Source organism: Neurospora tetraspora, assembly GCF_033439725.1.
Source record: "Neurospora tetraspora strain CBS 560.94 chromosome Unknown B0H65scaffold_2, whole genome shotgun sequence".
NCBI classification, from domain to species: domain Eukaryota; kingdom Fungi; phylum Ascomycota; class Sordariomycetes; order Sordariales; family Sordariaceae; genus Neurospora; species Neurospora tetraspora.
The window spans coordinates 1,210,777-1,238,358 of NW_026944384.1; the positions used below are offsets into that span (position 1 = coordinate 1,210,777).

The 27,582-nt window shown below is 51.5% G+C and overlaps 7 protein-coding genes and 1 non-coding gene across 8 annotated transcripts; 4 read left to right on the plus strand and 4 right to left on the minus strand.

The window, feature by feature from the left end:
- Positions 1-3,934: 3,934 nt before the first annotated feature.
- Positions 3,935-6,048, minus strand: B0H65DRAFT_418811 (acyl transferase/acyl hydrolase/lysophospholipase; the record flags this gene model as incomplete). The annotated part of the gene is made up of 3 exons (XM_062824165.1): positions 3,935-5,240; positions 5,294-5,864; positions 5,985-6,048. The coding sequence occupies 3 exons, from the start codon at positions 6,046-6,048 to the stop codon at positions 3,935-3,937; spliced, it is 1,941 nt and encodes a 646-aa protein (XP_062683932.1).
- Positions 6,049-7,860: 1,812 nt separating this feature from the next.
- B0H65DRAFT_420463 (bactericidal permeability-increasing protein) lies at positions 7,861-10,159 on the plus strand (the record flags this gene model as incomplete). The annotated part of the gene is made up of 2 exons (XM_062824278.1): positions 7,861-8,296; positions 8,358-10,159. The coding sequence occupies 2 exons, from the start codon at positions 7,861-7,863 to the stop codon at positions 10,157-10,159; spliced, it is 2,238 nt and encodes a 745-aa protein (XP_062683933.1).
- Positions 10,160-11,749: 1,590 nt separating this feature from the next.
- Positions 11,750-12,366, plus strand: B0H65DRAFT_418883 (membrane-associating domain-containing protein; the record flags this gene model as incomplete). The annotated part of the gene is made up of 3 exons (XM_062824170.1): positions 11,750-12,042; positions 12,110-12,226; positions 12,285-12,366. 3 exons carry the CDS (start codon positions 11,750-11,752, stop codon positions 12,364-12,366), a joined length of 492 nt encoding a protein of 163 aa, XP_062683934.1.
- Positions 12,367-13,773: 1,407 nt separating this feature from the next.
- Positions 13,774-15,469, plus strand: B0H65DRAFT_94602 (uncharacterized protein). The gene is made up of 3 exons (XM_062831592.1): positions 13,774-13,826; positions 14,059-15,106; positions 15,209-15,469. Exons 2-3 carry the CDS (start codon positions 14,160-14,162, stop codon positions 15,381-15,383), a joined length of 1,122 nt encoding a protein of 373 aa, XP_062683935.1. The 5' UTR covers positions 13,774-13,826; positions 14,059-14,159; the 3' UTR covers positions 15,384-15,469.
- A 5,179-nt stretch (positions 15,470-20,648) lies between these two features.
- On the minus strand, positions 20,649-20,720 carry B0H65DRAFT_t139. The gene has a single exon. It is a non-coding gene; the product is annotated as a tRNA-Arg (tRNA).
- An 842-nt stretch (positions 20,721-21,562) lies between these two features.
- B0H65DRAFT_506200 (uncharacterized protein) lies at positions 21,563-23,033 on the minus strand (the record flags this gene model as incomplete). Its single annotated transcript, XM_062828050.1, is given in 5 exon segments — positions 21,563-21,687; positions 21,871-21,921; positions 21,938-22,252; positions 22,374-22,601; positions 22,979-23,033. 5 exon segments carry the CDS (start codon positions 23,031-23,033, stop codon positions 21,563-21,565), a joined length of 774 nt encoding a protein of 257 aa, XP_062683936.1.
- Positions 23,034-24,098: 1,065 nt separating this feature from the next.
- B0H65DRAFT_419761 (uncharacterized protein) lies at positions 24,099-24,855 on the plus strand (the record flags this gene model as incomplete). The annotated part of the gene is made up of 2 exons (XM_062824234.1): positions 24,099-24,201; positions 24,251-24,855. 2 exons carry the CDS (start codon positions 24,099-24,101, stop codon positions 24,853-24,855), a joined length of 708 nt encoding a protein of 235 aa, XP_062683937.1.
- Positions 24,856-25,809: 954 nt separating this feature from the next.
- B0H65DRAFT_439654 (uncharacterized protein) lies at positions 25,810-27,582 on the minus strand (the record flags this gene model as incomplete). The annotated part of the gene is made up of 4 exons (XM_062825433.1): positions 25,810-25,880; positions 26,361-26,567; positions 27,342-27,345; positions 27,517-27,582. The coding sequence occupies 4 exons, from the start codon at positions 27,580-27,582 to the stop codon at positions 25,810-25,812; spliced, it is 348 nt and encodes a 115-aa protein (XP_062683938.1).

Here is a 27,582-nt window from a genome sequence, read left to right on the forward strand (position 1 = left end):
TATCTGTTATAGGTGAGTAGAAGCGGTATTGGTTTGACATAGGGCGTGTTTGGTTCGCGCGGTGTAGTTTGCTTTCGCCATACAAATAAACCCTGTCTTTACCAACCGGTGGGAGATGCTGGTGTAGTCCGAGTTTCGTCCGTGAATTTGGCTGCACGTCGAGCTTGGCAGGTATCTTTTTCCTGCACAATCTTTGAATAAGCAAAATCCTGCATATTCTTGCATTCTCCTTCCTAATCAGGCTATACCAACTCCAACTGACAAGGATTTGTAACTACCCTTCAATTGTAGGGTAGAAACGGACCCCTGTCAGTGTAGAAAGAAAGAAGCAAAGAAAAAAGGTGCTCGAAAGTCGGTACATTATCCCTATCAAAGACCGCAGATTTACTGCATATTTTAGCTTTGTACCCAACTCTACTCGCTCTTTCCACTTGCTATTTGAACCAAACACGCCCATAATTGGAACAGGGTACACCGCGGAAACTCATGTTGCAACCTCACTTGTTCTAGCCGCGTAAGCCAGCACACAAGTGTTGACTCAATTCTTGCGCACGATGATGGACTATGGAAAGATCCAAAGCGCTGCTGACTACAGCCCCTGACATGAAGAAGTCCTGCATTTTTGAATGGTTTGGCAACAGACAACTGAGACATTGATCAAAGGTTCGAGCGAACGACATGGAGACACCTGTACCCGGGTACCTTTTGACATCACAGACTCAAGTGGCGCACCTGAAGGCGAGGATAGCTGTCTCAGGCCTGATTACGACGACTTCCTCGCTGATTTCCAGCACGGTATGTCCTCTCAACGACCGAAATCGACGACATACATAGGGCGGCGCGACTTTAGACGGACGCTTGCAGACTTGAATATTCTGATAGGTCATGGTTCTTGGCTCCCCCAAGCAGCTATGGAGGAGCAACTCCCTTGACAAGGTCATAATAAACTCGACCTCGAGCCTGTTTGGGAAAATGGTTGTGGGCTCTGTGCCTCGAGAGCTGTTCAAGTTGGATACCACTGCGAGACCTCAAGGACTCGGTAGGTAGTTTGCTAACTGGCGGTCTACGTGATCAATACCGGACTAGTGGTTTCAACGAAGGTGAAGTGGGAGGCGTTTCCTCGTTTCCGTTAGGCCGTCACAGCCCACAGACAAATATATTGAACTGGGATCATTATCGGTTGCCCTGCCGCTGACTCGAGTCTTGGGTAGGTCGACATGAAATCTCTCGCGTTAGGCCATTGTGGCAGACTGGCAGTGCATCCGTATGGCAGGGATGAGCTGCCGGATCAGCAGCCGCCAAGCGAACAGGAAGTTGCCCCAGAGCTACCTTGCGGCGACTGACAGGTACAGGTCTCACATACTGTCATCTCGTGCCGCCAGCTCGACACAGAAGCCGAGTGGTAAACAGAGATCGAGCCAGTAGAGACAAAGCTGGCTTAACCCTCATCGAGCAGATATCATGTTAGCACCTTTCCAGGTAGACCTACGAGGCATGAGAAGCCCAAAGAAAATGGCATGTTTAGGACGTACCTGACGTTGAGGGGAACTCCGGTGCAAGTGCCCATGATCCTCGCTTGCACGATACAGACCCCCCAGTTGGAAAGCCACCGGAGGTCTTTCCGGAAGAGCTACGGACCAGTTACAGGACATTAAAATGCGAAAGGTAAGTGCCCCTAAATCCTTACCAGGGCGTTATTGGCCCGGATGCAATCCTCATCTGGCACCATGACCATCATGGAGAAAGGCACATGGCTCAACATGCATCGGCAGTGAAGACTCTTTTCCCCTCCTTCCCCTCCTCAACTTTGCCGGGAAAGCCTTAGCGCTGTTACTCTCGAAAGAGGCGCAGCTGTGCACTAATGCCAGACCATGAGGTTGTCTGGCATGGACCTGCCTGTCCTCTGTCCGAGAGCTTTTTTTTGCTCGCCGAAGAGTCACGAATGCCAAGACTTTTCGGATAATAGGGGTTGAATGTTTACTATCTGATGGGGCCAATCCGTCAATGTAACGTAAAAAGAGGCCCTCAACGTCTGGTGTTTCAGCTTCGAGGGCCAGAACAGAACAGCTCGCTTCTTTTATCCCAGTTCATCGACGTCTTGCCGCTCACATGAAAAAGATCGAGTGTAAGAGATCAAATTAAGCATGATTACCCTTGATCGACGCTACCGGCACTGGACTGCACTGTGACGTAGGGCTGAAGGGGTAACAGCTCCACCCGAACCGAACCCTTGGGTTGACATCTCAAGATTTACCACTTCTCACGGGATATGCGCCCGGTTTCATGGAGCTATGCGGGCATGGGCATGATGATCATGCTTGATATCCAGACCAAAAGTCAAATCAAACATCGTCAGAGTAATCGAATTCTACCTCCAACAGCACTGGTAGGTAGTCTAGCCCGGTCTTTTTCCGTCCTTTCTTACCGTAACCACGTACATCCTTCTACTCAATCATGGTGTTCACACCCTCGGAAATGCGGCATGGACAAGTTGATCCAAAAACCGGAAGCCATCCCGAGCCTGTGCGCCTGTGTTTCCCATGAGACCAGGCTCCCAATGCGTGCCACCACTCCGCTTGAGACTTCGTAAACCAAACCACTCCGGTCCACTCCTTTTTTGTGTCTTTTCTGGAAGGATAATAACATTACACAAGACACAAGACACGAGTGAGAGAGATAACACGGGTACGGGTAGAAAGCAAGAATGTTTTTATTTTTCTTTCCTTATTCCAGCGGATCAGTGTCTGTGGTGCTGTGGTTACTGTGTGCTGTGTGATGACTGCCTGTCTGCCAGGACATGTTGTGCGACCGTGCTTAGATTGCTATATTGGATGTTCTTCGCGAGCCGGGCGTGCTGGGCTGGCTCTCGTTGATGAATGAATGATTGTAGTTAACATGTGGTAGAAGATAGAGTGCGTTTGTTTGTGAGTGGCTGGCAGAAGCAAGAGTGGATGGCATTTGATAGGCTAGAAGAGATAGAAAAGGAACAAGCCGGGCAACGCAACGCCTGCCGAGTGGAGTGAAGTACATGGAAGAAATCAAGTGGTGAGACTTATCGCAACACAGAAAACTTCGATAAAAGCTGGAAGGCAGCTGAACAAGCATAGCTGAATCAAGGTATGCATCATTCATTCACGCAATACAGAGAGAACCAAAACGACCCATCATCAATCAGCTCTGGTCCACATGTCGCTCTCAATCAAGTGCCCTCTGGCATAATGCTTCCACTTCCACTTCCAGTCACCTTCTAGAGTCCGTTCGACCCTCTTTCCCTTGTCGCCATGACCATGGCGCAAATAACCACTCGAGAAACATTTAGACCGAAAGACACCAAAGCAACCACTGAAATGAAGGGGAAAAGATTATCACCAAGGAAATTCATCAATAACCCCAGTCATTAAACATTGTCTAAGCTCAATATACTTCGCGCGCGCCGATTGATATCCTCCTTCACGATCATCGCATATCCGTTCGCCCGTCGGTGAAGTAAAGAAAAGGTATGAAAAGTATGGTATATAGTTAGATATGAAAAAGAATATGGTATTGGTATGTAGTGGTATCATCGCGTGTTCCGTGTCATAACGTCATATCATGAAGTATTGCTGTCGTTCGTTCATGAGCGTGTGGGTGTGTGTGGTATATTTTTCTCCTCCCTTCTTTTCTGCACCCCTCCCTCTTCTCTCATCTCCCCTGCTCTTTCCGCTTCCTCGTCTTCCTCCAAGTCCCATGTGAAAAGCTCGCTTATGTTGGCTTTCCAATGTCCAATTCTCGTATCCAGTCATTCGGATCCCGGTGACACATGGCTTATGGCTTGTTTGGATGCCTGTGTCTAACCACACCACACACCACACCATCACCCGCCGGCAGGCATGGCGTGCTCCTCCCCTCATCCCTTATCCCTTACTCGTGGTATCGTGCGTATTTTTCTCTCCTTTCACCTCACATTATAATTAGGTTTCCTCGCCATGTTCACAACAGGCGGCTCCTCGTCCTCCTCAATCGGATACGGCACATACGCAGCCGGCAGGGTATTCTGCCTGCCATTGGGACTAACCGGCGAGATCAGTCCGTCCGCCGAGGACAGGGGCGTCTTGGGCGGGAGTGGTGGTGGCTCTATCCTCGGCGGGTACTGGAAGTGCTGCTGGTACTGCTGGTTCTGGTACCAGGGATATTGGGGGTGTCTGGGCTGGTCGTCTTCGGTGACGATGGCGATCTTATCTTGCCCTGAGGCGTTGCGCCATTGTGCGGGGGTTGGGGCGATGGCGACGAGTTTATCTGAGTCGTCGGTCCCGGATGGGACTGGAGGAGGGACGGCGGGGGCTGGGCGACTGGGCGCTAGGTGGCTGCTGCTACTTCTTGCCGAGTGAACGCGCTCGGCTGAGGATCTGGGTGAGGGGGTGTTGATGCCGTTGGCGCTATGTCCTGGGACCGAGAGTGCGTCGATGCCGGATTCGTAGGACTGTCGGCTTGGTGGCGTGCCGAGTCGCTGGGGAGGGTAGGTTGGGATGTCGCCAGGTAGTTCGACGGCCAGGGGCATGGAAATGCTGGGGGTAGTCTTGATGAACTCGGGGATGGGGCCAGGTGCGTTGCTGTTGCTGCTGGCACGCTCCCATCGCTGCTTTGCGAAGTGGATTTTTCCGAGCTTGGCCGATGCGCCCTGGACCATTCTCTGCTCGTCGTCCCGCTGCAAATATCGCCTCGTGTTTGTGCTGATGTCGGATAACCTGTGCCACTCGTTCATACCAAACTCGCCAACGCCGACCTCAACGTTGAAGCGGTAGTAGTTCTCGATGTTGACGCCGCGCTTTACCAGGTGTTCCTTCTTCATCATCTCGTGGATCTTCTCGCAATTTTCGATCTTGGCGATCAACTTCCTCCTTGCGTCCGCGAACTCGCCCATAAACCCCTCGTACCAAAGAGTAGAGTTCATATCACTCCCCTTGGGCCGCTTTCCCGTCCCGACACTGACGAAGACACCGACTTCCCGTCCCGGCCACTCGTTGACCACAGCTTCATCCAGGGCGTACATGGAAGGGTTGAAGAGACCAGCACCATCGTCGTGGAATACGGACTGGCCGATCTGTATGGGCTTGAAGGCAAGTCCAATGGCGCAGGTGGCTCGGCCCGCTTGCCAAATCGTGCAGTCAAATTCGGGGGCTGGTTCCTTTCTCGAGTCGTAGGAGCGAAGCACGGCTGGCTTCGCATTTCTTGGAGACCCCTTGTACATGGCAGTTACGGCGCTGAACATTTGTTAGCGATTCATCTTTTAACTCGGTGTTCGTTACGTCCATACGTTTTTGTGCGGTTCTCCCTTTCATCGTAAAGACGAGCATGGGGATTTCCCCAGCGAGAAGAAAAGGCCGGCCTTGTTGATTGTGCGCTGTGACTCCTTGCGCTGAAACTCACGACACTGGCATTGCTGGAGTGTCTTCTGGGATAAGAAGAGGCGGCGCTTGAGCGGGAGACGGCACTCAAAGGACTGAAAGTATCTTGCACGGCGCCGTCGTTTCCTTCCCCCTCGTTGATGGTATGTTCCCTCACGCAGTCCTGAATAGCTTCCTCCAACTTTGTCGCCTTGAACACGGTAGATCGGTAGGGAATGCCGGCAATAGTCTTGTCCGTCTCGAAGACCTTGCGGGTAAGGCGCACATAGAGTTCCTTGCATGTCTCGAGATCAAGTCGTAGCCTTCCCAGCATAATCGCAATCAGGCCGCCGGTGCCGGTGCCGACGATAAGATCGAAGTGGTCGCATGGTTTGGGAATCTCGGAGCGGCGAGGTGCTCTGCCTTCGATTTCGACAAAGGTGCGGTGCATCAACTCTTGGATGATGAGGAACATGGAATAGCCACGGACGCCTCCGCCATCTGTCACGGTGTTAGTTAGCCCATGTTAAAACGGGGTTTGGATTGTTTCAACGCATGGCGCATAAATCGGGAAGTTGTGTTTGATGCGCACAGGGAAAGGATTCTGGGGGAGAGACCCACCGAGCGATAAGATGCGCAAAGGCGGCCCTTTTGTTGTATCTTTTCTCTTGAGCCCACCCTCCATCTTGTTTATACTTCTAGTGTTGATTTCCTGGAGATGCGCTCTCGCAGATATGGCGACGAGGCTAAGGTGGATTTTTTGTAGTGTCTGGTTTGCGACTTTGGTGGATTTGTGCCTTACGGGCGAAGGTTGCGAACCCGAGGAATGCGCCCGCAAATGCGGGTGACCACACAGGTAGTAGAACTAGTGGCCTTACTGCTGCAGTGGGAGGGTATCGCTGCGGATGCTGGTGTCACTTGGTTCGAAAGCGTCGAGGGCGTGGACGGCGTGGAGGGGACCTTGCAGCGCTTGATGGCTCACTGGTGCAGAATGACGGGAATCTAGATGGCACTGACGTTGGTGACGCAGGAGCTCGGGCCAGACGGGAAACGATCGACTGCAATAACCGCCACACCTGCAGCTTCAAAGTCTGGTTAATATCAGGTCCAAGACGAGTTGAGTCGTCGGTAGTTGATTTCTGCTGTTGGTGTTGGTGTTGTTGCCGTTGTCGTTGGGAAAGAAGAGAACCCAAGACGGTCAACATTTTGATATTCAAACAAGTTGGCCTCCCTCCCTTCGAAAATCCAAATCCGTACCCGCCGAGCGTTGCCGTGGACAAATGTGGCAGTGCAGAAGTTCAGTAAGCTCGCGCGAGCCCGAGCCCCGAGTCAAAGCAAAAAGTCACGTTGCTTGCTTATAAAAACCGCATGCCAAGGGAACAACCCAGCACAGTCACTCGCGTCAGTATGGCATCTTGTCGTCTGATGTCTGTACGCAGATGACCTTTTGGAGACCTTCCTTTCACATGAAGCGATGTGAAGTGATGCTCGACCAAACAAATGTGTTGGTGACCGCCGCCCCAGAGCTGGGCATATCTCGAAGCTTGGAGCTGATTGGCTGAGCCAGGAGATAGACTTGCAGCATAAAATGGCCCCAAGAGCGGTTATCGAAGTTTCCATCGACAACCACAGAAAAGAGAAGCCCTGATCGGCGACGAGGTTACTCCATGGAGAGAAGTGCGGAGGATATGCACAGTCGTCGAATCATTGGCTGTCATTTGATACCAAACCGACAAAGCTCTCCAAAGTTACGATGGAGAACTCGTGGAGAGGTGGCGGTGCGAGCATAGCCTAGTCCTGTTCAGGAATAGCGTGCCAAGCCAGAAATGACGGACTTAAGTTGACATTGGAGAATTGATAAAGAAGGGCGGCCCATCCCGCCAAGGCCGACTGCATCAAACTTAAACTTTCAAGACACTTGCAGAATACAACAAAAAGTCAGTCACCTCAAGGAGATTGAGATGGCTCAAACGGACAAGAAACGGACGGTGGTTAAATGGAGAAATCAAGGATGCAGTGGATTCTCAAGCCATTGTTTTACTCTTAGGCCAATGGTTTTACTCTTAGGCCAATGGTTTTACTCTTAGGCCAATGGAGAGCCAACCTCTGCGCTTCCTTCCCTTCTGGTTGGCGGTCTCAAACACGAATGGCTAGCGCTTTCCGGTGTTCTTAGACACTGAAACGCGTGGAGTGCGGGGCGCCACTTATACCTCTCCAAGATGAACGACGTCATCGTGATTGCTGTGCTACTGGCAGCTGCTTCCTTACAACACAGCAATGCACCAACTGCATTCTCATGTGCGCCTATAACCCAGCTACCAAGCAACTGACGATGCTGGGCTTCGATTACCGGGGGAGATAAGATTTACAACCTCCAACAACGTCCTTACATTCCCGTCTGTCGCCTTGGCAAGACAACCACAAAGGGGAACTAAATAAGTTGGTGCTTGTCGCTGTCACTGTCACTGTCAACACCAGCGTCCACATCGACACCGCCATGGATCTGATATCGTCGTGCTTTGGAGGAGGCCGTATAAGGCTTCCGGACGAGGAGGAGCCGCTGTTGTCTCATTACGACGATGATACCGCGTTACAGAGACAGCTGCACCAGAAATTGCACACCTACCAGATGTTGCGTGCCCTTTCCAAGGGGTACATGCCATCCAACGACCAAGCCATCACCAACCTGAGAACCCTTCTCTCCTCCGACATTCTGAATCCAGACAACTCCGGCCTCAGCGACTCGGGACGGGCACTTGTCTTTTACTCCAGGAAATGGATTACCCAACTCATCCAGCTCTTGGAGCACAAGAACAGCAAAGACCAGATTCAGGACTTCCTGTGGTACCTCTCCAAGGCTCGCGTGTCCGTCGACATGGAACACATTGCTGAGCGTGCTACCAAGGCTAGAGCCAAGGCTGATACCGCTGCTGGTAAGTTCTCGTACCAGCCTTCGTCTACAGGCATAGGTACTGATGCTCATGTCTACAACAGCGTACAAGAGCATCCAGACAGTCGGGTCGTTGCTCTTGACCAACTCCGACTTCCGCCTCTTCCTCTCGGATCTCGGTGTGGTTTCTCGCGAGGTCTTCCGCGACACTGCCTTTGCCCTCTCTGCCGCATCCAAAGAGGCAGCCAAGCGCCTGGAACCTTCCAAAGAAGAGAAAGAATCCGTAGCGAAACCAGGGAATGACGAGACAGCCGACAAACCGGTCCAGCAGGACTTGGAGGATCAGGCTGCCGAGGTGGGGCAGGTGCTTGGAGACACTGCAGCCACTGTGGCCCAGGAAGCCGAAAGTAGCATCATCAACAAGTTACAAAGCGACGAGACGGATACCCTGCTATACCGCCTCAAGCAGGCCGTCACCAAGCTGCGAGACCGCAGGGATTATTCGGATTCAGTATCGACATTCTCGCTCCTCCTAAAACGATATGCCATGGTATACTCGCGCATCGCTCGCGATACACTTCAGGCTGCCGACGAAGACGTTGATCGTAATCCAGAAACGGACAAGGCTCTGGAGAACTTCTGGCTCTTTATCAAGTCCTTTGGCGACCAGAAAGATTGGGAGGAACTGGAAAAGAGGTTCAAGCTGGTCATGGATCATGGTCATAGCGACCCCGAATTTGAGAAGTTGATCGGTGAGCTAGGCAACGCTGCCCAAGAGATGTTCACCGACCCATCCTTCTTCGACCATGCCGAGGAGCGTTTCCAGGATCTCCGAGACCACTCCCGACAGCTCGCTGCTCGCTCTTCCCTGCGTGATGACATTGATGGCTTGTTGTCACAATTGCAATCCACCTTCCAGGCTGTTATGCGTGATCGTGATATCTCTGACCTGCTCAAGACGTCAGCCACCATCGCCAAGATCTTGTCGCCGAAACACCACTACACCAACACAGACCTTGTGACCGACTGCATCCACGTCTTTGTTCCATTGCTCATCCAAGGAATCAACTACATTCCTATTCCCAGGTTGGAGATCTCCACGCCAGAACTTGACCTCTTGCTTGAAAACCTCATTCTTGAGCCTGGCAAGACCATTAACCACACATCTTTCTTCCCATACAAGCTCCGTATTGAGACCCTCAACGACATTGAAATCCGCAAGGCCAGATTCCGTACAACATCAGCCATGAAAAGTCTAGTGAGAATCAAGCTCGATGGACTCTCGGTCCGCGCCGAAGAAGTCGGGTTCTGGATGAAGGCTCACACAGGACTACTGCGCTACGTGGACGAAGGAATTGCTTCCTTTGCCATGGACGAACGAGGCATGGACCTCGAAATCGACGTCGAGATCGGCCGTGACAGGATGGATAAGATCATCTCCCTCCGCAGCGTCCGATGCGAAATCCACAAACTCGACTTCACCTTGCGCCAGAGCAAGTTCAGCTGGTTTGCATGGCTCTTCAAGCCCTTCATGAAGCCCGTTATCAAGAAGACCATAGAGATGAAAGTCGCTATGGCCATCGCCGAGTCCTTGCGGTTCGCCAACCGCGAGATCCTCTTTGCTAGGGAGAGACTCCGCGCCACGCTGATTGCGAATCCGGATGATCTCAAGACGTTCTTCAAGGCTGTCTTGGCGAGGTTGACGCCTCCTGATGATCCGGATCTCAATGTCCGGGTGGGTGTTACGGATCCCGGAAGGGGCGTGTTTGATGGGGTGTATGCTCCTGGAAGTATTGTCAAGTTGTGGAATGAGGAGGCTACGCAGGCGTCGCAGAGGATTCGGGAGAATGATCAGGATGGATGGAGGAATAGCGTGTTTGACGTTCATGCTACTTTGATGGCTTGAGGGGTGGATCAAAGGAAGAAATACTGGGGTCGTTGAAGGGTAGGTATGAAGGTATGACAGTTTCCCTTTTGATGGCACATTTTGGTGTTGTGATGGAATAGCGATATGCTTTTGGCGGCAATGACAGGTCTTACGACGGATTTGCGAGACTCCCCTATCTTAATTTTTTTGCCATTATGTTGAGATCTCTCAGTCAGATGGACTTGAAGAGAAGAGAACATATCCTGTCTTCTCACACGTAATGGTGCCTTCTACAAGGCTAGGCACTTGTGATTATAGCGAAGGGGAAAACAAAAGCGCTAACGAAGACTTCAACTGCTCATTTCCCGCTCGCATCTTCAAAATGTAATCTTGAAACCCTTCAGAGAAACACAGGAGACCATCAAAAGCAAAACGATCTCGATCACTCAAAGCCGTTGAGAACAAAAGCAGGTATCTACAGTAGCCCGTTTCAGCCTCGAAGGTGGGCATCTCTCCGGCACACCCAAGAATGGGATCAGACCAATCGTAATCCACGAATTCCGTGCTATGACTTCATCCCAGACCTTTCTAAGACGACCACCATCTGCCGTCTCAGCCGTTCCTATGCCGACCATAGGCCGCCGTCCTTTTAATATTCCGATTTGATGCCAAGAATTCTTGGTTTTCTTGTCGGCCTCGTTCAAAGCGGTCAGTATCAAGTTTCCCCAGTGGAACTTGCCAAGGTGAGTGCTTGTTGAACTTGTTGGAAGCGAGTCAAGCAAGCCCTGTTCTTGTGATTGTGATACGGCAGTACGATTGGATATTTCGTTCCGGCATTTTTCTTGTCACACGTAGACTGTACACACAGCACAGACCTTTGGAGGAAAAGGGATGAGGCCTCCCGTTACTGGCTCTGGCGTATTGGTTCGACGAGTGCCGTTAGGAGGAGGAACAAGGCAGAGAACATGGAAGGAGGAGGGTCAAAAGTACCGGTGACCAACCACAAGTTGTTCACAGGCCAATGCGTACATGGACACAACCACGTGCCAGAATGGAGCATGGGACCTGAAACGTGGAATTCGTGAAAATCACTGAAAAGAAACGTGAGCCAAGGAAGTGTTCACTGTAGCATAGTCGTTTGCCAAGAAAAGGGGACCTTGGACATGACGAGAGCCTTACCTCCGTGCCATCCTTTACAGGGCCCTGAAGGGCTGAAGGAAGTGGCAAGCTTGGGTGAGTTTGGGTGAAGCATGATATCGGAAAGGATGGTGGTGATAAGGGAAGACTTGGCTGATGTTAGTATGCCGTGGTGTGCGGTGTGGTGTGGTGTGGTTTGGAGGGTGTGTTGATGCCCAGTTTGAAGGAAACGGGTTGTCATGTCAGGTTTGAGGTTTTGGGTTGAGGTGGGAGATTACGAGCAGTGATTGAGATCTGGTGGTGGTGATATATCTTTGTCATGCCCTCCCACAGCCGTGATTCAATCTGACTTTCTTCTGTCATTTCTTTCGACATCGCTGTTACGGACAAATCGACACCACCCAGACTTGTGGGAGATCAACCAGCATTTTACTTCTCAAACCGATCTCAATTAACAATACCATCAACGGCCAGCCCGGCAAAACCGCCAAAATGATTTTGGTAGACATCATCTCCATCATCCTCCGCCTCGCGGAGCTCGCCTTCGCAACCATCGTCGCCGCCCTCAACGGACGCTTCCTGCACGCCGTGCGCGGCACCTCATCATGGGATCTCGGTCGACACATCTACACCGAAGTGGTGGCGGGCCTGTCCATTCTCTTCGCCATCATCTGGCTGTTCCCCTTCTCGAGCTCGTTTATCCACTGGCCTATGGACTTGGTCATTTCGATCATGTGGTTTGTGAGCTTTGGTTTGTTGGTTAATTGGTTGAATGGGGCTTGTGGGTAAGTGTCCCCGGTTTTCACCAGCAGGAAGGGGAGGGGAGATGGACAGATGCTAACGAGTGGGCAGATATGTCTTTGACTGGGATAATGTTGGGTTTAATGGTGTGGGCTGTGGTGAGTGGAAGGCTACGGTTGCCTTTGCCTTCCTCAGCGCCATTTGCTGGCTTGTTAGTGCTTTGGTTGGGTAAGTTTATTACTTGTTTCCTTGGGAAAATTTCTCCAGATGCTAACATATCGAATAGTCTCTACTGGGTTCGTCGCCGTACCCGCGCTCCCGTTGATGCGGGCTACCCTCGTCGCCGCTGGTACCGTTCTCGCGTCTAAGTTCAGATGCTTGCCATTGAGGGTTGGATGTGGGAAACTTGCCTACGAAAAGATATGACGAATGATTTGATGACTTCTAGAGGCAAAATGCCCGCCTTGTTTTTCCTACATGGTTGTAATCTTGGACTGGAGATGTTTTGTTGAGGACTGATGGACGGAAATGATACCTGATACCCCAAGAATGGATGGATCTGGACCGCGCTGATGATGGAGTATTGTGGACCCTGTTCTTCAATCGCATCTCTCTTTACCCCTGAATAACAGATGGGATGACGGGCGTTTATGGAGACCCTCATGGTAGGAATGGGTCAATGGGATGATAATGACGGAAAACGGGCCGCAAAGTTATAATTAGCCGCCATGTTGCTTGCTTCTTTGGCCTCGCGTGGTAGCTGAAACTCTTCCAGAATCCAGTTAACTATACCGCTTTGCGTAGATATCCTGTTGATCGTGATGTTTCTTGGTCTAGATCGTATGATACTGAATCTGTCTCCAGCCTGAGCCAACGTCTGGAATGTTTGTTGAAGCTGCGTCATTGGTGTAAGGCTGAAGTGGGGCATTATGACGTAGTGGTAGTGGGGTCACGCGGCGGGACATGCATGTTGACTTTGACATTGCAACGGCGGAAAATTCAAACTGAATTCCAACAGGGAGCTCCTTCCTGTTAGCAATTGGCGCCACAGCCGAGCAGCTACAACAGGAACACGGTCGCAATCCCGTCAATAACAGTTCGTATTATTCATGGGAACGGGATGTGTGACGGCAGATCGGTGGTACGGAAGGCTGCAATCACCTGGATTTTCCCGAATGGCAATATCAAAATTGCCTTTTCCAGGCCGGCTTTTTGTTGCTTTTTTGTTCATCTGCCCTGGTGACTCTGAAGATCTTGACTGTTATAGAGCTGAACAGAAGATAGACGACACACTGCTTGGCAACGGAACATGGAAAGTTGGTAGGAGCTGACGAATGATCCTTTGAGATGCCCGTTGCCGGTCTGGTCGTCGGTGCACACACAATTACATATTCTCTAACCAATGACATGTAAGGAACAGACCATGCTTGTTTCAGTTCCTTGAAGCTCCCTTCCTTGTGAAGCTCCATCTAGATGGATTGTCACTTCCCACTTCCTCTTCGGTTTTGTCAAGGTGCAATTCTGAGTGGAGTTATTCCGATCCAGATGAGGCTTGACTTGCACAGAATTTGTGAAAACTCCACGTCACAGCCACAAAGCATGGATAATCATGGCTGGTGATCAGTTACGGGCCCTCTTTGCATGACGTCTTTGCCTCCATCTTTTCTTTCACATCTGTCAGAATCTGCTTGTTCCTGACGGGAAAGCATTGGCTAACACCAACAGCTGCTGGTTTGCCCGATATGGCGTTATGCCGCAGCCCTTGTTCGTCTGGTCTGCACCCACGCACCGATGACGACACTGGACAAGACGACCGTGAATGGCCCGAGTACGTACCACTTACACGTCCCGTTACCTGCCGGCCTCACCTTCCTCCTACGGTACCTGGTAGCCTTGGCTGCCGTCCAAGAACTGGATCGAGATGATGCCATGGCTCCCTCCTTACGCCATAGTCCCCTTTCCCATACGCCTTCCTCAGTCGAAAAGTGAAGTCGAATTTGGCATATAAAGAACATCTTCCTCTCCCGATCTCAACTTACACTTTCGATTCATCATCACAGACTCAAATCACAACAACAAACAAACAAACACTTTGATACCCCAATTACCTTTTGACACTATACCCCCAACACACACCTAACACATAAGAACATCATCCAATATGTCCGGCATCATCAACAAGATCAAGGAGGCTGTCCACAGCGACAACTCTGCTCATCACGGCGCTCCTGAAGGCACTGCCGGCCCCCACAACTCCCACGTTGCCAATGCTGCCGACCCTCGTGTAGACTCCGACATGGACGGCTCCCACCGCAAGGTTGCCGGCCACGGCGAGCACGGCAGTGGTCACGCCGCTTACGGCGGTGGCCACCCCGAGGCCTACACTCTCGGCGGTAACCCTACCGGTACCCACGCCGGCACTCACACTGGCACTCACACCAGCAACACACATGGCACTTCCGAGGGCGCCTATGGCCCCCACGGCTCTCGTGCTGCCAACGCTCTCGACCCCCGTGTTGACTCCGATCGTGATGGTTCCCACAACACCGGCTACAACACTCACAGCACCGGCAACACCTTTGGCTCTACCGGTACCCACGGTACCTACACCACTGGTAACACCTTCGGCTCTTCCAACACTCACGGTACCTCCGAGGGTGCCTACAGTCCTCACGGCTCCCGTGCCGCCAACGCTCTCGACCCCCGCGTCGACTCTGACCGTGACGGCTCCAGGACCGCTGGCAACACCACTGGCACTCACAACACCGGTACCTTTGGCACCATTGGCACCCACGACCGCCAGAACCACCCCTTCAGCTCTAACACCCACTCTAACGCTGCTGGCTCCGGCCACACCGGTGTGACCGGCACCCACGGTGCTCCCACTGGTACCCACGGTCCCCATGATAGCCGCGCTGCCAACGCTGTTGACCCCCGTGTCGACTCCGACCGTGATGGCCGTGCCAATCTCGGCCACCACTCCGGCCCTGGCCCCGCCCCCAACACTGCCGGCCCTCACAGCTCCGACATGGCCAACAAGCTCGACCCCCGCGTCGACTCTGACCTCGATGGCAGCAAGACCGTCGGCGGTAACAAGACCTACCAACAGTAAGTAAGTAATTGTGAAATACCTTGCCCGTGGCTGAACATCCTCTTTTGAGGTCGGCCTGTGGCGTCCTTGTAACACATAAGCTAACAACTTCTCCCAAGACAACCTCACACTTCCAACCTCGCCCACAAGGATCCCACAGACGCTGCTCAGGTCCCTCCCTCTGTTCTCCGCAAGAGCGTTGGCGAGCCCGTCATCGAGCACGCTGACCACGGACACCACCGCGAGAGGAGGAACAGCATCAAGACCCACCAGGAGACTTATAGCGGCATTTAATCTGTTGGTGTCTGGCTAAAAGTTAAACTCCGGTGGCGTTTATGGCTTGATGGCTTTCACGACTTTTATGACTCTTGTTACTTTCCTTTTTTTATGATTCGAGGATACCTCTTTCTGTACCACCTATACCACGTTCCCTTCTTGTTACGAACGAAAGTTCACAGTCAGTGAGATGAGCGGTAACGATATGATACCCTATCGTGGTAGTGGGAGGATGAGGAAAATAATGTCGATTACGACTACGAGCTTTTTACATAGGTCATTCACCCTCCAAATGAGAAGTTGTTGCCTTGTATATCTTTTGCGCCTATGTTTCTCAAAGTGACATTTTGAATTCTTTCTGGTACCTTGAAAGCTCTGTTGCAATGCTTGAATGGTTTATCACTATGCATGCCCTGGTGTAAGTGATATTACGTCCACATATCTAATATGGACACATTAACAGCAGGCTCTTCGACCGTTCAACAGCACAATTCCATCCCTGATTCGCCAGGTAGGCCATCCACAAAACCCCCGAATTCGAATTGGCCTCTGTGTAAATCATACGAACACATGTCTCTGGCACGCAAGATGATCGCCGGATTTCGTCTAACCTTCCACGTGGTGCCATCCTAATCGAAGTACATGCGCCCATGGTCAGATGTAGGATGATGTCTGCATATGTCCATGTGCATTCCACATCTTCTATAAGGAGAGCTTCCATGCGTTTGCAGTGTGTTCTCTGTGTGTAGGGAAAAGCTGCTGTCAAAACCGACCTGCTTCGGTACTGCATGCAACTTCTGGGTATAAGATACATGTGCATACATTTACATGGAAACCTAAACGCTACGTGACCGAGATACATACGATGACTTACAGTGCTATATATTTCAGGGTGAATGTATTCCGAACCACCAGTTCTTTCATTCCATCTGGTGGTTGTTTGCAGTCTTGGGCAGAATGGAGAAAAACGCGACCAAGAGTAATCTCAAAAGGCCTCAGAGTATGACATTTGTTTTTTTTCTTTAAAGAGCAACAATGCAAAAGGTTTCAAACGAGAAGAAGATGGGCCGAGCAAAAGGAGCAAATAGAAAAAAAAAAGAAAGACTGCAATAGAACATACAACACCTGGGATTCGCTGGTCGTCACCGACCCAACTACTAGTCAGGCGATTGGTAGCTTATCTATGGGAGAGCGGACGGGATCCCGAGTTTTCTACCATCTATGGTCGTATGTGATGGAAGTGGTTAGTTCATTTGGTTATATGGTTCCATACATAAAGAGAGATATGATGATGGTGTTGGTGTTGGTATTGGCGACACTGAGGTTAAGGATTTCGGGGTTTCGTATGAGAGAGGCCGCGAGCAGAGGCGAAATTTGAGTCTCATTTATGGAGTAAAATTCGCCTGCTACAGACTTTCGAGGGTTGTGATTGTGTATATACCTATGTGAGGTGTGAACAAAAACTTCAGACACCTTGATTGTTGCGTGCGTATCTTGGTGGTGATGTCTCGGTCTGTTGTTGATGGGATTGTATGTATCGGCGATCACAAAGTCGGTGAAAGGGAAATCTCATATATAATGTCTTAATGAAACCTGCGTTGAACACCGCCGCAATTCATCTTCCTCCTTGCTCCATCCTCCAAGTTCTTCAGCCCCGTTTCCCCCACCGAAGCTACCTAGTCTACACCCTTAGCTGCCTAAGTCTCGATCTCCCTCAGTTCAAAGCTCCCATCCGAATCCCTGTCCAATATGACTTTCGTGTTGTCCGCCAGTTTGGCTGCAGCATTCGCTCGATCAGCTTCCCATAGTCGTTCCCGTGTCGATGCAGTGAGGCCGTGGATCAGTATGGGTAGTGAACTCTCCTTCCAGGCCCAAAATCATAGCTTTTTGGTCTCCCGAATTATCCAGATGGCAAATACACAATACACAACTCGCCAAGATGGTGCCGACGGGCAAAATGAGGAAGGGAGTGCGTATGCGTATGTACGGGATTGAATAAATGGCGGTGCCGTTCGTGAACTCGGTATGCTCTTGACGAACGTTGCGGACCCACACGGATAACCTCTTGGAGATATTTTCAAAGTTTCCGTGATGTCGTTGTTTTCCGTTGCCTGTGTCCATCTCGTTTGGTTTGTGAAAGTGTCCAGGGCGGTGGACCGGTCTCCGTCTTATGATATCACAAAGCCTAGAGTGTTCGCATGATTCGACTGTCCGAATTCTTCCATAAACCATGCTCCTGCTGGCTTGACCGTGACGAAGGAGAAGAGTAGGTTGTTGGAATAGGTACACTCGTACACGGCAACCGTGTCATGTTGTGGCAATAGACTTAAAGTGTCCCATCGCTCACCCCCATATGTACTTGAGTGGTTAAAGGTCGTCATCTAATTCACTGGGTCGGATAACCTCAAGTGCTCCTCAATGTCAAATACGGTACCTGGATCCGTCTGTGCGAGGCCAGTAAAATGGTAAAACCAAAACCGTCCAGGGCAGCTGTTGTCTGACGTATGAGTGCTGAATATCAAGGGGCGCTCGCAAGTGAGTCGCGTAAAGGCTGAGAGCGAGATTGTGAAGGGTAGTTGGCGGTTTTGATTGTAAGTTTCCACCTAGAGCCTGAAAAACCACGGCAGCCAGAACTACCTCTTGGTAAGTCCCAACGCGAATGAAAAGTGGGAGCCTTATTATGTTGTCCCCAACAGAAACCCGAAGAAATGCGGAGGAGCTGCGCAGTATCGGACCGTTGCACAACGTCGCGAGGCTTGGGCACTGCTGTCTCAATCTTGGATCAAACGTCGAATTAGGACAGCTCCAGCCACATACACCGAGGTCTAGATTTCTAGCTGAGGCATACCATGTTGGGATATATATCCTGCGAGGCTATGGCTGTGCTTAGTCTGGCAATTCACCGGGGAAACTGGAAAACAAAAACGCTGGGTCCTAGTCCAAGCTTTCGCAGGCTTCATAGATGACGCTTTTCATGAGCTCGATACACTTGTCGGCATCCGAGCGACTGCGCTCTAGGCTTCGCCACCTTTACGAGTGGATGTCAACGGAGTGTCTCATTGTCGTCCTGGCGGTTGTAGAATGGAAAACAGGCAACGCGGTAATCTATATCGCCAATACAACCACCAGAAATATCGACGACAGTATCGGATTGTGTTTCTACGTCCACCACTACTTGAAGCGTATGGGATGAGGGCTTCCTACCATCCATGGTGGTGAATGCTTGTTTAACCAACTTTGGCAGTTTACATCATCATGGAACTGGCAATGGAGCGTCCTGCGACAACGGTGTAAGTGGTAGGTAGGTTCCTGATTTCGAAATGCTGACCGCAAACGGGCAGGAACCTAACAACACCCACGGAGTGAACTCCGCAAAATGAGAAAATGTTCTGGACGCTGCCCCTGGCTGGGCCTTGCTATTCAACGTCGACAAAAAGTTGCAGCTGGCTATCGCGTGTCCATCCGATGCCTCACCACATGAACATCACCCAACGGCCCATGCACGATTCAAGCTGGGACAAAACAATGAAGTGGTTGACGCAATGGCACACTTCTAATTCCTGCAATGAGCTGGTATGGTACTGGAAATCTTGTCGCGGACGCACAGGCCATTGCATGTGAGAGCTCATTGTCTATAAAATGAGTGGAAAAGATGCGAGGAAACCAATAGGAACACAAGGGAAAATAGTCGGCCTGTGGAGGAATCATCAAAAAAAGATCGAGCATCGTGATTTACGACGAGGTAGACTGTCATCCTCAGTTCGGTGGAGGGCTGGATTCGCAGTTTCTCCTGTAATCCAATATCGTAAGTGTCGAGGACCTCTGAGCGTTAACGGGGAGCGAGGTAGATAGACCCTTGTACAACGTATTCGTAGAAGGCATCATCGACTCCGTAGACATCGCTAACGAATGTCATCCCAGATCTGTCTCCATCTCACCCATCTCCCTAGTGGTAATCGAGAGGTAGCCGCAGCTAGCGGCCCTTACCCACCCTATCACTGTCGCTCAATGATGGAGACGTGATCGCACGAATGACGGACATGACTGTCCAATTTGGAATAAGCAGAGTAAATCAAGGAAGAAAGTGAGGCGTGCGAAGCCATTACCCCACAGGGATCAAGTTCGCGAGATCAAGATAAGCAAGTCGCTGAGAGCTGAGAATGTTCCTTGCCCCCCTGTTTTGGTTGATGTACTTGCTTTGTCCTTACGGGGCTGAAAAAGAAAAGAGAGGGAAAAAGGTACAGAAGAGCAGATCTTTACCCCGTAACAGAAAAACGGGGTTGAGAGGGCGGGAACCAACGACTTTGCTGTGCTCTTTGGCCTCAGTTGGCTTCAAGATTGGTTGAAACTTGTCGGTCTTTCGTTCCCTACCCCCCGTTTCCCGCTATCCACCATGGCTGGTATACGGAGTAGCGTACTGTCGCGCCCTTGTGAGACGAGACGGTTACCCGTGAGATTGACAATTGAGGTTGAGACTAGGCGGTGTTTACGAGGAACCAGTGACGGATTCGGCGCTTCCCGCAGATAAATGAGCGACGGTGTGATGAAAAAAGGTACGGTACGGGCTGTGGGGACCAAGTGCTGTTCATTAACTTCATTGCACGCTCTTCTGCCGTTGAGCCCACCAAGCCTTTCCATCTTGCGTCTGACGGCGCACCCGGATGACAGGCCTATGCATCCGCGGCTCCTCCGAACCAGACTGTCGGTGCCGGCCATACTCGTTCCAAAGTCCTCCGGCCACCGACCGTATCAGTCAACAGTAGTCGGATGCATGAGCAGAAGACTGATTGGGGAACACATAGTGAGAGGGGCCGGGTGATATCTTGTAAAGGAAAGGAAATGATAGCCAACCGCTAAACCAAGCTATACACTTCGGCGAGGTGCGGTGTGGAGAGCACGCTACGCTAGAAGATCTCTGGAGATTTCGAAGTGAGATTTGGGATCTGAGAAAAAGGGGGGGGGGGGGTACGCTCCCCGGTCGCTGCTTTTGACCGGTTCCTATACGCTTAGTCAAGCGAAGAGGGCAAAATAACAGAAGTGGACATTGTATAGAGCCATGTCCATCATGGTGCCCGGGTAAACCATATGCCGGACCTAGTTTCTCACATCTCACTAAAGAGGAACTAGTGAAACTGTGGAAAGACCTAGTCAAGGACAGGCAAAGGACGGGAAAGGAGGACTGTGGATTTCGAGGACAAAAAGTTGACCGCGAGAAGTCAGAATAGAGACACCCATCTGCGTGCGCGCAACAAATGGCAGGAGAGGCAAAAGAAAAAGATGAGTCGATCCACCCAGGGGTCGAACCTGGAACCTCCTGATTCGTAGTCAGACGCTCTGCCATTGAGCCAGCGGACCTTGTATTGTTGGAAAACGGGCTTGTATGAAGTTCTTTTCAATGCTGTGGGATATCCTTGGTCTTGGTGTGGAGGCACAATAAATTTTGTGGGTAATGCGGCCCCCGTCTGGAGCCAAAACCCCACACCGCAACACCCGGATCCGCTCCGCTGTCCGAACCACCGAAGATGCCGGGTCCCCGGGGGTCGGCCAAGTCAGGGGGGAAATACTCGGCATGATCGAGTAGCCAAAATCGATCCGACATCGCCTTCCTCGTATTCTTTATGCCTATTTCACCGGGATATATGCATATGTTTTTCAATTGAGTAAGGCGAATGAGGCTCAACATTGACCAGCGCGTTGATGTGCTTCGCATGGCCGCGAAGCGTTGTTGCCAATGCATGGAATGGCGACAAAGAAGCCAAAAAGACTGAGAAACTCCGAGACATGTCTCACTTTCCCACGGAAAGACGACGGGCCGCTCCACCATGACCGGGGTGTAGTTTCGTGTTTCCGGTCAATGACCGATCGCGGTCAACGGTATCTCTTGTAGGATGGCCGTTCCACTCATATACCAAGACTCGCTTTAGGAAGGTGTGTCTGTCAAGAGCAATTCTGTTGGCAACAAAACCAACAGTGACTTGAAAAGCCATGACGGAAATTTGATCTGCTTGATCACGAATCCCATTCTGTACCTCACGAGGCGAGGAAGTCGGGGACCATAACTGCCTGTCGTCGCCGATTTCATCTTCGCTAGGCTCATGTTTGTGAAAATGGGAGCGCCAAGTAACTTGATCCCCGATCATGCGGCGCGCGAGGACAAGTGCAGAGAGTTGTGTCCCCGGAAGAGGCTAGACAACGCGTCAGGACAACGTGATCTGCCTACCCATCAAGCTTCGGAAGGCGTCATCCAGCACTTTGCGCTTCTTCGCTCGAGCTCGGTTGGCCTCTTCGATGCTGGTGCTTTCATCTACCTCGTCAAGGGTCTCTAGCTGGGGTGTCCAGGCACGGATATACCCGTCGAGTTGTCCGCTGTAGATGCCGCCAGCGACATTGGTTCATCCCATGATGACGCCGCTGGAACTGCCACCGCCATCAGCTCCTCTCCAGACGACTATTTCCAACATTAGCACATGCCAAGCGAAAGGGGGACTGATTATTTGGTACGTACTGCTGGAGAGAAAATTTCTGATCGTTCGTTCTCCCCTCTGTGCACGGATAGCTGCCACAGCAAGGACCCATGCCGCGTAGCCTGATGATAATGGTGCCCTCATGTAGGTCCATAACCAGAATCTCGTTCTCATTCGGATAGAACAATAAGTCCTTCTTTTGTGGAGTAAGTCCTATAGGCGAGACAAACATTGTCAAGCGTCCATTGTAATCATTTCGGATGGTTGGGCCAAAACTCGCCACAGTGTTCGCCCCTGCAGCGGCATCCCAAACACGAATTTGGCGGTCGTGACCTGCAGACACAATGTACGCACCGTCATCTGTCCAGGTCAAACCGTTCACTGGCCCGTTGTGCGCCTTTGCTGAGGCACGGATGCACAGATCTCAAGAATCCTGAAATGAGGCGCGCTCAACATGGCCTGAACCGGCCATTTTACTAGGGTATATAACTCCTAGGCGGTCCTCCTGGTCCAAAAGGCCAATGAGCGCACTGGACCGTCTGACATCCCAGAGACACGGCACCATCGGCTGATTCGCTGGCCAAAATATGGTCATGAACAGGTGACCAGGCCACAGCCAGGTTGGCACCAGCAGAGCCACCTATCTGGCCGGGAGAGACAAGAGACTGGACGGCAGCCGAAGAACGCAGGTCGACGAGCCGGACGGCCAGATGCTGTGTTCCGCAAGCAACAAGCAGATGAGAGGCGATGGGTGAGGTGGCGTGTGAAGAACCTTTGCACCCAGCTCGAATGTGCCTACCAAGCGTGCCGTATCTGTAGACCACAGTTTCTTTCAAGTCTGGTCAAACGAGCAGGACAAGAAGGCGGCACTGTCGAAGGGATAGAAAGACAGGTGGGTAATCCTAAAGCGATGTCCGGCCGTAGTATAAGCCTGATTGGCGACACGCGGTATTGAAGCCACCGGGCAATATGTACATGTACATGGAGCTTGGGTTCCCACATTGCTCCAGGTCCTAGAGCTTAATGGTAGCATCGGAGCCCCCGGAGACCAGTCTGCTCAGTGGTGATTAGCAAGGAGCTAGGAGTAGACCAAGAAATGCCCAAGCGGTACCTACATTCTTCCGTCAAACCGCTCGAGAGCTAAAGGACTAAGTCCGGCTTGATGAGCCCAGAGGGACGCCGGTTGGTGAGTGGATCCCGGCATGGTGACCCGCCCGGGCCCGGTCGTAACCGCCGGTCCCGTACCCCGGCCAGCAAGCGGGATTGCCGTCCGCTCTCCGCCATCAAAGCGGAACCGGGGAGCAGAGCGAAACGAATGTAGTAATTTGGTGGTCAGCCTTCAATATTGATGGTGATGGCCGAGACGCTGTGTCACGACGGATCGGGTTTGAATCGCGTAGACCGTGACGTGCAATGGCAGTCTATGCAGGACAGAGGTTTCATGGCGGTCTTGGGTTGATCAACTCGGAGATCGGATAGAGGGCCGTTCCCAGACTGTCGGATGCCTTGGCTTTCGTCGGATTGCAACCCGTTTTGCTGCATTCCAGACGGGGTCGCATCATAACCTCGAGTGGTAGAGGGAGGGTGTAAACAGTAGCCGAATTGCGTGCAGGTGTTGCCAAAACATGCCGGCGCCCAAGCCGGGCAGGAATCGTGGACGCAAAAATATCGACAGTACTTATAGTCTTGATGTTGCTTGGGTGGACGCTGCGCTGATTGAGGATGAAAGAGGAAAGATTGAGTGAACCGACCGACGTTGTTGGATGCTTTCGGTAATGTGACGTTGTTTCCAGTCCAGAGGTTCATCTCTCCGCTGAGGGAAGCTTGCACCTGCAGTGACGGGAGTGAGCGGGGCCACTGCGGTTGAACGCGGGGTACTTTGGCGTGTTTTTGCCTGCCGGGCATTGAGCTTCCATCAGGGCAGTTCAGACTCGAATCTTTTTGTCGTATGTACCACCGCCTTTCTCCAGCCACAAGGAAGGAACGGGTTGAGTTTTGATGCTTTCTTACTTCCCTTACCAACTAACGTCATGAAAATATTTTCACACAAGATCGGGACTGATAAAGAAATCCGTGTAGCTCCTTCCTCAGTTTGAAATGGGGAGCAATGTTTTGGACAGAACACAAAATTTTCTTGTTACGCGCTGTCGTCCCCCTGGCTGAAGGAAACGAAAGTTACGAAATATCTTCCACTTCAATTTTCTCATTTTGTCGATCTCACAAGTGGAAATCACATCAATTCACCCCGTCTTTGTCATCCATTTCCAACATGACTTCGTCACCAGCTCCCAGTGACTATTCCGACGAGGAACTACGCCCATCGAGAAAAGAGAATAGAGGACGTGAATTGAACGTCTACGATGCCGTTGCCGGTATGTTCCCCGCCCCGTCTCCTTGATGCCTCATCTAACTTCCTTCCAGGTAATGTTACCTTGAACGACCGATCTCAGTCAGGTGCTTCACGCCGAAACGACTCCTCAAGTAAGCGACAAAATCGGTCCTCCGGACTACACTCTTCCCGCGACCCCAGGTACGCTCCCGAGGAAGTTCTCTTCCGCCGCAAGGGCGCGCCTGTTCGCTATGAAGAAAATGACATCTACTGGGCCAGCGAGCATCTGCCCGACGGCGGACGTCATCTCCTCCCTGACAGCGACCTCTTAAAGTCCATCCATGGGTACACCAGCAACTTCTATGATGCAATGGCTCTTCGCCTCGGTCCGCGCTGTGTTATTGGCTCCCGAACCATTGACGAGAGGAGCATGGATGAAACCGCTCTACTTGCTTTTGGAATCCTCCTTGAAGAAGCAAGTCGCGAGGCCATGGGGAAGAGAGGGGACTTGGTTCTGACTGAACCGCTCACGGATTCTAAGTTGCCACATGCTGATGAACGGGCTCTCGACACCCCTGCCGTGATCGATCAACAACCGGTTGCGGATGGTGACCAAGGAGCGACTCCGGAAAAAAGGCGGCGGAAGAAGAAAAGGAAAATCCGACGTGATGACGATGTTACAGCAGCCGAAACATGATCCGGCCATCCCTGGCACCTGAAACAAAACGTTTCCTCGTTATACACATCTCACGAGCCTCAGCGCCAGCCTGGCAACAATGGGGTGTCAGACTCGGACTTTGGACTTTGTCACACACGACGTTGCTGCCTTTATCACCTCTGGACAATCGTAACTTGACGAGCGAGGTTGCATCAACGTTTGCGCTTACAGTATCAATAGCCGGCCCATGTCTATATAACCAAAGCCTTGCTATAACGTGGTTGCTTACACTCGCATCCAATGAACGATGCAGGCAGCCAACATCACCAACAACAACGCTGAGATGCGCAAGTACGAGGACCGTCTTTCCAAATCCGCTACCTACTTGCGAGAGGCCGTCGGCGCCATTGTACCATGTGGTCGTGGTGCTCGCTTCTGTCCCCGAATCAACTCGAGAACACGTTTTCAGACCCTGCCATCTCCAGACGAGGGCCCCGCATAATGCTGATTATCGGAATAAAGGTTATTAGGCGACCTCGGCGAGGATGCGTGTTCGAACGCAACCACCACGCCTCTGCTATGATCTTGACAAGCATGGAGGCTTTGGAGCAACTGCGATGCAGAATTGGCTGGTCAAAAAACACAAAAGTCATCTCTGGGATCATGGAGCCGCCACAATGGGACGCTAAATGGTTCGAGTTGGACATCCGCGTTGCTTTTCTCTATTATGGGGGGAGCGATTTACTTGGCCCAGCTACGTACTAGCCCTGGCTCAACAAGCACAGTACACGCTGACATGCATAACCCCGATATGAATAGTACCGCCTTTCCAGTGATTATGGCCTCCCTCCGGATAAAATACGTACCTGGTGCACTGTACATTACACAGCCTAGTACTACAGATCGACTGTGTTTCGTGCGTATCAAGCAGCGTCGCGCGCCATCCGAGTTGCTTGCTGGTTTGAGGGACAGCTCTTCTCCAGTTCTGTGAGATCATTGGTTCATGGTCATATTGACAGGATCGCCAGAAGCAACGTTTTGACAGAAAATGGTAACAGAACGACCTATATTACAGCTGCGTCCCTATAAGACGCGATTAGTTCTCCGACTCAACGAAACCGAATCCCGTCACTGAAACAGCCTAATAAGGGATTCAACGTCATGCTGTCTGTTACCCAAGTTACCTCTCACGCGCAGACGAACAGATGTCAGCTTTCGGCGAATTCTACTGGAGATCGGAACATATCCGCTAGGCTAGTGAGTGCCGAATGGAACACAAATTACAGTGGATGTATGACGCGCCCTCCAACTGTAGGCCCACATATCGTTTCAGTGGTCACACTGTTATCCTGTTGACGATCATCTGTTTCTCGGGGAATTCTCGAGCATGTACAAATCCTCATTGTTGCTTGTGACTCCCAAATCTTCCATTGCCGGGGCCGGCGGACGTTCGGCTCTGTAGTGGAGTTTACCACCCGCCTGACAATGGTATTTTACGTTACATTCACCGTTAACGTCTTGAAACCTACTTGCAGTTGACTTACCTGGAGACATCCATTCCTCTGATCCAACAACCGAGATGGTCGAGACATTTTCCCACAACAGGCCAGCAGTAGGCGTTCTTGGGGCTGAACTGAAATCCCCATGTTCCAGGTCGCTTACAAGGAAGCCACGAGAGCCACAAAAGTTGACAAGGGGATACATGGAACAAAGATTCTCGATCACGACATCCGGAGCTCCCTCCATCGGCCCTACGCCGAACGTGAGTGGTCAGCAACGCTGGCACGCTGGGCTTACATGGCTAGTCTGGGAAAGTGATAGGTTAAAACAACCGAACAACTCCAATCCCCTTCTTCTGCCTGCCCACCAAGACACTACTATAGTGCATTGATATGGATGGGGTCATGGGGGAAGGGAAGGGAAAGGGGAGGAGGTGTAAGAAAATACCTCCACACTACACTATACTGCACTACTGCGTAAACGAGGCGCTGTTCACTACACTTAAAAATTGAGGCCACGGCAATTGTTGGAGTCCGTCTCGAACTCCATAGATAGGCCTGGCTCGAGCCTGGCTGGGGGCCATATATCTCAGTACAGCGGAGCGTTGTCTTACTTCGGTCCCGAGAACGGCAAAAGACGATTCGATCAAGATTGATGAATGCCGGTCAGCTCTCCACATGGCGCGTGCATGCGAGGGAGGCATGCTGGTTCGGGGTTGATGAACATTGGAGGTAAGCTTCTCCTCGTTGTCGCATATGGCACGAGGTTGGCAAGGAAAAAGGAGATCTGGGGCAAAACCGAGACGAGCAGACCAGACGGACATACGCGACAGGCGAAACGAAACGAAACGAAGCTGACATGAAACCGTGACCATGACCGTGGAGGGTTGCTTGCTTGCTTTGCTTGCTTTTGCTGCTCATCCATCTATCCAGCTCCTTGCGGATGCAGAGATCCTTTGACGGGTCTAGGTAGTGTACTAAGCTTAGACTACCTCCTAGACAAGACGACAGAGAAATCACAGGTACCTACCTAATCACCAACGTTTCATATTCCGTATGTTCACAAATCATGGTTTCCAACCGTTGAGGCGTCGAAGTCCGACCCAGGTTCTAGTAAAGCCAGCCGCTCCCTGTGCCGCTGGCTTGCTCTTTCTTTTTTCCAGGGTTTCGCCTCTAACAGCTGACTGCCCGCTGACCTGACCTCGTTAGAACCCCGAACCAGAACCGAGCCGCACGCAGTCCAGAACAGCCGCTGCTTGGTGCCCAT

Excerpts from the sequence above, each read along its gene's own strand:
- B0H65DRAFT_94602 (XM_062831592.1), top strand. The coding sequence starts at position 14,160 with ATGTCCGGCATCATCAACAAGATCAAGGAGGCTGTCCACAGCGACAAC. Across the intron at positions 15,107-15,208 it reads GGTAACAAGACCTACCAACA|ACAACCTCACACTTCCAACC; the intron begins GTAAGTAAGTAA and ends ACTTCTCCCAAG.